The following is a 10,596-nucleotide window of genomic DNA, read 5'->3' on the forward strand; positions in this document are numbered from 1 at the left end:
TCCCCAAAGGGAAAATTGGTTTCCTCTTTAAAAAAAATAAAATAAATTAAAAAAAAAAAAAACCTTGCTCTCCTAGAAGCTACTAAGTGAGACTGTACCTTGATTTGGCATCCCTATTGGTCTGGGGTCTGACAGTGGCCCAGCTTTCATATCCTGTGTATCTAAAACCTTAGCTTCTGTCCTCCAGACTGGAAATTACATTGTGTATCTCACCCCTGGAGTTCAGAACAAGTAAAAAAGATGAATAGAACTATTAAAAAAACTTTGACTACGTTAATAACAGAGACTGATAATAACTGTCATTACAGGCTCTGCAAAATGCTCTGAGCCAGGTACATGGACTAGTGCAGGAGGCTCATGAGCCCAGTCATCCCTTACTGACCACTGAACAGACAGATCTGGAACCTGGTGATTGGAGTTGAGAACACAGACATCAGGCACCTAACCTTGAACCCAAGTGGGCTGGTCCATATCTGATCACCTCGCTGACTCCAACTGCTGTTAAAGTTGCCAGACATGTCCACTGGATTCACCATTCCCAACTTAAGAGAGCTCATCTGGACCACATTCCTCAAACATGGACGGTAAAAAGAACAGGCAATCCTCTCAAAGTAAAACTGATAAAAGAATCTTAATTCTTATGTTCTCCTTCTGGATAATAAAAACTGTTACTGGGCACAGTGACTGAAATCCCCATGAGCCATCCCCTGATAATTGGGTATTAAAAAAAACTTCAGATAGTAAGAGCTTAGCCACTTCCTACTATGTCAGAGCCACCCCCTATTACATATGCTAATTCCCACAGTGTTTCACGATGGGACCCCCCCCTAAATTATATGTCTTTGCTCTATACATATGAGCTTTTCAATGCTACTAAACCAAGTCTCACAAGAGACTGCTGGCTGTGCTTGTACCCTAGGCCTCCTTACTATATAGGAATAGGAGCAGGTACAGTGGGTGCCACAGGAATAGGGACCGCTACACTTATAAAAAAAAAAAAAAGTAAATTTTAAAGCTCTCACCCAACAAATAAATCTAGATTTAAAGGATATTGTACATCAAATTAAAAATTTGACTTATTCCCTGGATTCATTAGCTGAGGTGGTGTTACAAAATTGCCGAGGGTTAGATCTTGTCTTTATATAACAAGGAGGATTATACATGATACTGGGTGAAAAATCTTGCTTCTATGCTAACCATACTAAAGTGATTAGAGATGGTATTAGGTTAGTCCAGCAACAAATCAATGCTCGAGAAAGGGATCTCAGAAATCACCAAAACTGGTATGAGTCCTTATTTTCCTGGTCACCCTGGCTGACCACCTTGTTAAGTGCTGTTTCTGGGCCTGTGATTCTTATTCTTTTAATTTTTACTCTTGGGCCTTGTATCTTAAATGCCCTTGTAAAATTTATTAATCAAAGATTTCAGACAGTAAAACTCATGATATTAAGAACTCAATATAAACAATTAATACCAATACCTGAAGAAACTATGCCTAATAGGCCAAAGAATTAACCTTACTCACAACAGGAGTGGGCAATGAACTGGCTCAGCAAACTTCCCTAAGTTACTCCATTTTGTTCAGAGCCATTTCAGCAGCAACTTTGCTCCACATCGAAAGGAAAAGGGGGCCAACCTTGGGCCTTGGAAAATTGCCCTCGCCATGAATCATGGAATGTGCTAATTCCAGATATTATATTTTTACTAACCAGCTTGTTTTCGCTTCTGTAATCCACTTGCTGTCTTGGGTCACCCTGACACAGGGCATAAGACCATCCTTGTTATCCTGTTATTGTATGACCACCTAGAAGTTATTTACCTTGACTGTCTTATTTTACTTGTTATGGCTAAAGCAGTTGGCTAGTTTTTAATGTCACAAAGTTGAGTGCCAAGTTATATGACTGTATCACTTATCTGTACAATGATTGGTTGTTAATAGAATCAAAATACTGCTATGTTGTACAAACCTTATTGGTTCACAAATGTCCTGTTTTAATAATAATTCTGTAATCCTATAAAAACTCTGACTTAACAATCATCAGGGCTGCTTCTACTCCCGAGATAGACAGCCCGGCCGGTCGAAAATTAAAATTTACCTTGCTACTTTTCTTAAAGTGATGTTGATAATTTTTTTTTTACAAACTCTGTCCTATAACAGGCAAGAGACCCAAACAGACACTTCTACAAAGAAGATGAACAAATGGCAAATAAACACATGAAAAACTGCTTTGCCACCATGTATCATCAGGGAATTGCAAATTAAAACAGCAGCGAGATAAAACAAAGCCAACTCCCAAGCTGGGTAGTGGGGCATGTTGGCAATACCAGCACTCAGGAGGCTGAGGCAGGAGTTTCTCTGAGTTTAAGGACAGCTTGGGCTAAACCAAACCAAAACCACCACCACCACAGCAATAACAACAACCACAAACCTAAATGCCCTTCCCTATGAGATAGTACTGCACATCTATTAAAATGGCCCAAATACCCGACAGTGCTAATACTAAGTACAGGTGAAGATGTGGGACAGACCTAGCTCTCATTCATTGTAGGAAGGCAATATGGCACAGTCACTTTGCAAGACACTTTGGCAGCTCCTTCCCTTCCCTTTCCATGTTTCCCTTTCCTTTTCTTCTTGACAAGGTCTCATGTATCTCATGCTGGCCTCAAAAATCACTATGTAGCTATGTAGCTGAAGATGACCTTGAACTTCTGATCCAACTGCCTCCACTTCCTGAGTACAGGGATTACAGGTGCCACTACCATGCCAATTTATGTGGTGCTGAGAACTGAACCCCAGGGTTTCTGTATGCTGGGCAAACACTCTACCAACTGAGCTACATCTCCAGCCCCACTTGGCAGTTTCTGCTAAAACTAATCTTATCTATGACCCAGCAATCATGCTTATAGGTCTATGCAAATGAACTGAAAACTTTATGTTCCCACAAAAACCTGCCTAGAGATGTGTATACAGTTTTATTTGGTGACAATCAAGGTATCTTTCAGTAGGCAAATGGATAAACAGTATATCCAGAAAACAAGATGTTTTTCAACACACAAAAGAAATGAGCTATCAAGTCATGGAAAGGCATGAAAAAATTTAAATGTGTGTTACTAAGTGAAAGAAGGCTATATAAAAAGGGCACTCAGGAGGCAGAGGCAGGTGATCTCTGAGATGGAAGCCAGCCTGGTCATGAACCAGAGGGAGCAAGCCAGTAAGCACTGCTCCTTCATGGTTTGCGTTTCAGTTTCTGCCCACAGGTTCCTGTCTTGAGCTCCTGCCCTGGTTTTCCTCATTGATGGACTGTAACTTCTAAGGTAAAATAAACCACTTCTTTCCCAAGTTGCTTTTGGTCCTAGTGTTTATCATAGAAATGGTAAATACATCAGTAAAGTTAAAAGACTAGTCATCCTTTCATGTTCATGTGGAATTCAATGCCCATGCAGATATAAAACTCCATAGATGGGGGGCTGGAGAGATGGCTCAGTGGTTAGGAACACTGGTTGTTCTTGCAGAAGACCTGGGTTCAAATCCCAGCACCTACATGGCAGCTAACAATCGTCTGCAACTCCAGTCCCAGGGGATCCAACAGCCTCTTCTTTCCTCTGCGGGCATTGCACGACATGGGTGCACTTACCTACATGCAGGCAATACACACATACACATTAAAAAAAAAAAAAAACTCCATAGATGTTCAAATCCCTCAGATAAAATGCACAGTATTTGTATAAATCCTACACACACCCACTCTTGTATATTTGTTAAACTATACATTTGTTACACTGTCTCTAGACTATTTATAATACAATGTAAATACTGTATAAATGGTTGCTATACTGTTATGTTTAGGAAAGAATGATAAGAACTGGGCATTGGGGCTGGAGAGATGGCTCAGTAGTTAAGAGCACTGGCTGCTCTTGCAGAGGACCCAGGGTTCAATTCCCAGCACCCACATGGTGGCTAACAACTGTCTATAACTCCAATTCAAGAGAATCAGACACTCTTTTCTGACCTCTACGGGCATTGGACAACATGAGTGCACTTACATACATGAGGGCAATACATTCATACACATAAAATAAAAATAATAAAAAATAAAATATTAAAAAACAAAGAACTGGGCATGATGGCACAGGTCTGTAACCTCAGCTACTCAGGAGGCTGAAGCAGGAAGATTGCAAGTTCTTTTCTCAAAAAAATAAGTAGAGGGATTGGGGCTGGAAAGATGAGTGGTTAAAAGCACCTGCTGCTCTTCTAGAGGATCCAAGTTCAGTTCCTAGCACCCATGTTGGGTGGCTCACAACCACCTATAACTCCATCTCCAAGGGATCTGCTCTTCTGACCTCTGAGGGCACTCACGCATGCACACACACACAAACAAAAATAAGTAAATCTTTAGAAAAGAGAGGGCTTGGGGATATACCTCCATGGTAGAGTGCTTACTTAGCATGTATAAGGCCCTGGATTTGATCCTCAGTAATGGGGTAGGGGAAGAATGCTTTAAAAAAAATCGGTACATATTCAATACAGATACAATTATGTTTATGTATTTATTTATGTGTATGAGTGTATTGCCTGCATGTGCGTAAGTGAACCCATGTTGTGCAATGCCCACAGAGGTCAGAAGAGGCCATTGGATCCCCTGGAACTGGAGTTACAGATGGTTGTTAGCTGCCATGTGGGTGCTGGGAATTGAATCTGGGTCCTCTGCAAGAGCAGTCGGTGCTCTTAACCTCTGAGACATCTCTCCAGCCTAGATATAGTTATTATTTTAGAATGTTTCAACTCATAGTTGATCAAATCCATAACTGCAGAGCCTACAGATGTACAGGACTGACTGTATTTTAATTTGCATTCTTTTTTTTTGGTCTTTTTGAGACCCCCTGTAGCCCCAGCTGTCCTGGATTCACTATGTAGACCAGGTTGGCCTTAAACTCACAGAGATCCACCTACCTCTGCCTCCCGAGTGCTGGGATTAAAGGCGTGCGGCACCATGCCCAGCTAATTTGCGTTCTTAATTTTTTTTAAAAAAAGACAACTGACTTTAAAGCAATAATAATAGCAGAGGACCCAGGTTCAGTTCTCAGAAACCACATAGGGGAGCTCACAACCACTTGTAACTCCAGTTCCAGAGGATCCAATGCCCTCCTCTGACCTCCTCTATGTGTGTGACATAGTGCACATGCACAGACTCAGGCATACACACACATAAAAATAAAATAAATAAATCTTTTTTTCCTGTCTTTTTGAAACAGGGTCTCCCAGTAGCCCCAGCTGGCCTGGAACTCACAGAGATCTGCCTGCATCTGCCTTCCGAGTGCTGGGATTAAAGGCGTGCGCCACCACACCTGGCTCCAGCTAAAAAGCTATTTGTGGAAATGAAATGGAATCTCAGACTATTTTTTTTAAAAAAGAAAGACTTTTGTTCTATGTTATTTACAAGATATTTACTTTAAAAATATTGGCACAGACAAGTTGAAAGAAAATGGAAAAAAATACCATATGCAAACCCTGAACATTACAACATTGATATGGCTACTTTAATAGCAAGCAAAGCAGAATTCAGGACAAGAAGTATTTCTAGAGGCAGAGATATTAATTCCATAAAGACAAAGCAGCATTGATAGCCTAAACAGGATTCAAAACACATAAAGCAAAAATTGACTCCAGTAAAGGAGAAATGGACAAATCTACATTCAGGGACAGAGAATGAAGAGAAATACAGAGTCAAAGACACAGAAGGCATGTAGAGAAAGAGCCAGAAGGAAATGGATACAGAGCCACAGGTGCCAGACTGGGAAAGATGGATGATGACTCCCAGCAACAGAGAGCAACTGACAGAATGAAGCTGCCCTGATCAGAAGGGTCAGGGGTTCCTGTTGCAGGGGTCTGAACCGATGGGATAATGGAGGGGTGGGTAGAGTGGATAGCATCACTTACCTGCTGCCCCATAAAACCTTGTGGACCAGGTTCTCCAGGCAGTCCCTGTGGAAGAGGGAGAAAGGGATGATGTTAGCTGTGAAAGCTCTGCCCTGGGCCCCTGGAATTCTTCAGAATTTCCCATCTGAGGTCATCTGATACTTACTCTCTCGCCTTTCTCTCCTGGGCGGCCAGGGATTCCTTTGGGTCCAGAAGGGCCTGGGGGACCCTAAACAATAAGACAGGGCCTCAGTCTTGTGCTGGGGTAGGACAGGGTAGACAGGAGATGGAGACAGCGGGGATAGGACAGAGGGAGCCCAGATTTCAGCATATGCCCAAATGTCTAGCACGAAGCAGGCAGTTCATACAGTGTTAAAGAGATCTGGCTCCAGATCTGGCTCCCCACTCCATGTACTGGCCAAGCCTGAAGAGTCTTCCCTTTTCTTGGCCTTGGGGGATAACAATACTGGCTTCTTGTTACATGAATTGAGTAAGAAGATTTATGAAAAGTACTTTGCATATCAAAGTACTTATTGAATGGATGGATGAATAGATGGGTGAATGGACTTCTGCATGGGTGGAAGCACTTAGAAAATGACTTACCATGTTTCCAGGACTCCCAGGGGCACCTGTGGGTCCAGGAAGTCCAGGGGGACCTGAATGAGACAGGATGTCTTCAGGAGTGGAATGAACTACAATAACAAGAAATCCCCCATGACCTGTCTCCCATAAATAGCCACAGCATAGTCCCACCGCTGTCTACTGATTCCTTCCCTTCTCCCAAGCCTGGACTCAACTCACCCATGGGCCCTGGGGGACCTGGAGGGCCTGGAGGCCCAGTGGGTCCTTGGGGCCAGTGGCTGTTGGTCTCAGTGAAGGTGTTGGACAGTAATGGATCCCCTGGAAGAGGAAAGATGGTGAGTGAGCAGAGCTGAGGGAATTGGACAGTCAGTCTTTACCTGCCACCTCTGACACAGCAGCTCTGACTGCCCTAGGGGACAGTGTGTAGCACAGACAGGACCACCAGCACCTGCTGCTAGGGCAGGTAACAGAGAGAGACAGGGAGACCTGGGTTCTAACCCTGCCACAGTCTAGCCTAGTGGCATCTAGAATGGCTCTCTTCTTCTCCTGTATTGTCACCTGCCAAATGAAAGCTGTCATTCATCAACCATCTACAGCATTCAAAGCTTTTGTGCATTGAGCATTGTGGAGCTTTGGGAGGCTGGTGTTGTCAACATCCCCATTGTAGAAACAAAGAAACCGAGGCTAGGAGCAAAACAATAAATGATGAGATGGAACGAACGATGGAATGAGAGAATGAATAAATGAATGGGACCCAGGTAGCCACCAAAGATAATATGTAGATGGGACTGAAGCTGGCCCTGCATGCTCCGACCCCTGGCACTACACATGTAGGTCAGGCAAGGCTGCTAGAAGGAAACACTGGAGATGCATGTCAGCGCCCTGCTAGTGGAGGGGTTGAGGCCACTCTGAACACAGGACCAGGGTTGTGACCTTGGTTACTTAGAGCTCACTTCTTGAGGTTAGGCCTTGAGCTTCCCAGCATTGTGAGGGCTGGACTGCAGCCAGCTCTGAGGCTTTTGGGGAGAGCCTAATGCCAGATGGTTCTAAGTATGTGGGTCTGAAACCACTCCCTTGGTTTCAGGGGAACACGGCACATGACTTCCCTCTCTGGCTTGTGTCCTTTCTCTATGAGCAGAGAATGGTAGCCCCTTAGGACAACTGGGTGACATGTGGCCTAGCATGAGCAAACCTAGCCTAGCAAGGGCAAGCCTGACACATAGAAGATATCTGATAGATGGTAGCAGCAATGGCTACTTTATCCTCAGCTACCCCACCCCAACTTTCTGGGACCCCAGGAGGACTCACCATGCTGGGAGATCCGGGCATAGGGTGGCCCAACAGGGGTTGGGGGACCTGGAGGACCAGGAGGCCCTGGAGGGCCTGGAGGTCCCATCTTTCCAGGGGTGCCTGCAGCTCCAGTTTGGCCAGGGCTCCCTGGGGGGCCTTGTGGACCTACAGCAATAACACAGGGGTCGGTGGACTCACCGGAGGCAGGAAGAACCAGGTAAGTTTCAAGGGGATGGGTCAAGGCAGTTTGGATCTGAGGGTACAGAAGGCTGCACAGGCCTGCCCTCCTTGACATCTGTTAGGGGGATGAACACAGCACTGTGCTGTCTATCCCAAGCAAGCTGTTCTGAGTTGCCTTCTGTAGGGCTCCCAGATCCCCAATATCCTACACAGACTCCTAGTCACAGCGGGTAGGCACAGGTGTTTCTCCTCTGCCTAGCCCCCTCCCATCCAGGAGGCAGGGACTTGCCTGACCCCATCTAGTGCCCAGCTCAGGATCTGCTGAGGGTAATCAACCAGGGTGCGAACCAGGAGAGGATTTCAGAGGTCAGGCATGAGTGGGTACCCCTTCAGTGAGCAGAGAGGCCAGAGAGTATAAGAGGCCTGGTCACCCTGGCTATGTTAGGGCTAGGGAAGAAGGCCCTAGCCTGGGTCTCCTAGGAGGAGAAATGCCTAAAGAAACTAGGGAGGCAGGGTCGTACACACTCACCTGGTGGGCCTCTCATCCCTGCTGGGCCCCGGCTGCCAGTGTCTCCCTTGGGGCCAGCAGGCCCAGGCAGCCCCCAAGTATGGACTCTGTCTGCAAAAGAACAACAGGTTGGCAGCCATGGACTTGCATTTGACCCCCATCCCATTCCCTCAGCCAGTATACCTACTATCTTGAGGGGGCAGTGGAGTGCTCACACTCTCACTGGTTCCTGGCAACCCTGGGGTAAGGGGGTAGACAGGAGTCAGCATCCCTGCTGGGCTTGGGAGGGGAGGTCATACAGATTCCCCTTCCCCAGTTGGAGCTGTTGACCTCTAGACTCCAATGCTCTGAAGTCCCTGAGCCCCTCCAATCCCATTCACAGGAGAGCTAGGAAGACAAAGTCCTGCCAGAGGGGTCAGATGGTGAGTATCCCCCAACCCAGAAAACCACATGGGACCCACTGTACCCCCTCACCCTGCAAGCCTCCATCTCTGGGACTGCTCTGGGTAGCTGGGGAACCCCAGAGTGGGGCAGGGTCTTCAGGGGTAGCTGGAATCGGGGAGACTGTCTGCTCTGTGACACTCAGCACAGCCACCTGTAGAGAAAGAGGAAGATAGGGATGGAATCGGGTACCAGGGACTCACTAGTAACAATCGAGCCAAGGGGTCCTGGCCTTGGGAGGCAGGAGGCTCGAGGAACAAGCAGAGACCAGCTGAGTGCAGACCTGGGCTTATGAAGGCCCAGAATGTCAGAAGTGACTGTTTTTCAAAGTACACCATTCATAACATGCACTGTAGAACATTATTCCATACTCCCACTGCCACCCAAGTTGAGTTCTATCATCATGGAATTTACTACCCATAGTAATATGCTGCTTCTCTGCTAAAGTGCCATAGTGGAAGCTGGGAGTTTTATGTGCATGCGTGTGTGCATGTGCCCCCATACTGGAGACTGAACACACTGCCTCCTACATGCTAAGCAGGTACTGTACCATTGAAATTCTTTCAGGAAAAACTGGGAGAGTCTGACTTGTAACAGTGGCCTGGATACATACCCCAAACCCACTTAGGGGCCTAGAAAGAGGAAGACTCTGGAAGTACCCCAAACTCCTGACCGAGGGTCACAGACTAGAAAGATGACCACTGATCATGAGGTCTGTCCTCAGGGCAGACGGTTTATAATCATGTAACCACCCTTCTAACCAGATCTGGATTTCCCTAATGACAGTTAACACTTTTCTACACATCTTCACATCTGATCACCTCGCAGGACAAGTTCTCAGAGAAGGGAACAGCAGAGCCAAGGGCAGGAGGTAAAGTGTATATCTAGGTGTATTCAGAAACCCTGGAAGAAAAAGATGACTAAAAGGTAATAGCTTGGGGCTGGTGAGATGGCTCAGCCAGTAGACTCCTGCAGCCATGCCTGACACCCAGAGTTTAGTTCCTGGACTCAGATGGTGGAAGGAGAGAACCAACTCCCAAAAGATGTCTTCTGACCTCTACACATATACACCCCACCCACACAAATAAATAAATATTAAATTTTTTAATTGATTTATTTTTATTTTATATGTTTTACCTGCATGTATGTAAGAGCACTGGTGTCATGCAATGTCTGTGGAGGCCAGAAGAGGGCATTGGATCTGGAGTTAAGGATGGTTGTTAGTTATGCGGATGCTAGGAACCGAACCTGAGTCCTCTGCAAGAGCAACTAGTGCTCTTAACTGTTGAGCCATCTCTCCAGCCCCATAATTTTAAAATTAGAAAAAAAAAAAAATGACAGCTCATGGCCGTCATTCTTATTGCTCAGGAGGTGGGGATAGGGGGATCTAGAGTAGAAGGTCATCCTGGGCCACACAGCAAGACATCATTTAAAAAAGAAAAGAAGGGGCTGGAGAGATGGCTCAGTGGTTAAGAGCACTGACTGCTCTTGCAGAGGACCTGGGTTCGATTCCCAACACCCACATGGCGGCTATGAACTGTCCTTAACTCCAGTTCCAGGAGAATCCAAAGCCTCTTCTGACCTCCGCGGCATTGCACGACACAGGTGCACTCACATGCATGCAGGCAATACACTCATACACATAAAATAAAAATAATAGATAAAATATTTTTAAAAT

At 45.6% G+C, this 10,596-nt stretch overlaps 1 protein-coding gene across 7 annotated transcripts in view; it reads right to left on the minus strand.

Annotated features, from left to right (window-relative positions):
* Positions 1–10,596, minus strand: part of Emid1 (EMI domain containing 1) — a 64,967-nt gene that overhangs the window by 33,038 nt on the left and 21,333 nt on the right. For 6 of the 7 annotated variants that reach the window (XM_008841117.3, XM_017800117.2, XM_029567307.1 and 3 more), the window contains 7 exons: positions 8,952–9,072; positions 8,499–8,588; positions 7,808–7,954; positions 6,719–6,817; positions 6,521–6,573; positions 6,084–6,146; positions 5,939–5,983 (listed from right to left, as the gene is read on the minus strand). In XM_008841117.3, the coding sequence (XP_008839339.1) occupies positions 5,939–5,983; positions 6,084–6,146; positions 6,521–6,573; positions 6,719–6,817; positions 7,808–7,954; positions 8,499–8,588; positions 8,952–9,072 (618 nt within the window). The remainder of the gene's footprint in view (positions 1–5,938; positions 5,984–6,083; positions 6,147–6,520; positions 6,574–6,718; positions 6,818–7,807; positions 7,955–8,498; positions 8,589–8,951; positions 9,073–10,596) is intronic. The other variant, XM_029567309.1, reaches the window with a different exon arrangement.

The sequence above is a fragment of the Nannospalax galili genome, unplaced genomic scaffold (genome assembly GCF_000622305.1).
Source record: "Nannospalax galili isolate Female #2095 unplaced genomic scaffold, S.galili_v1.0 scaffold259, whole genome shotgun sequence".
Lineage (NCBI taxonomy): Eukaryota > Metazoa > Chordata > Mammalia > Rodentia > Spalacidae > Nannospalax > Nannospalax galili.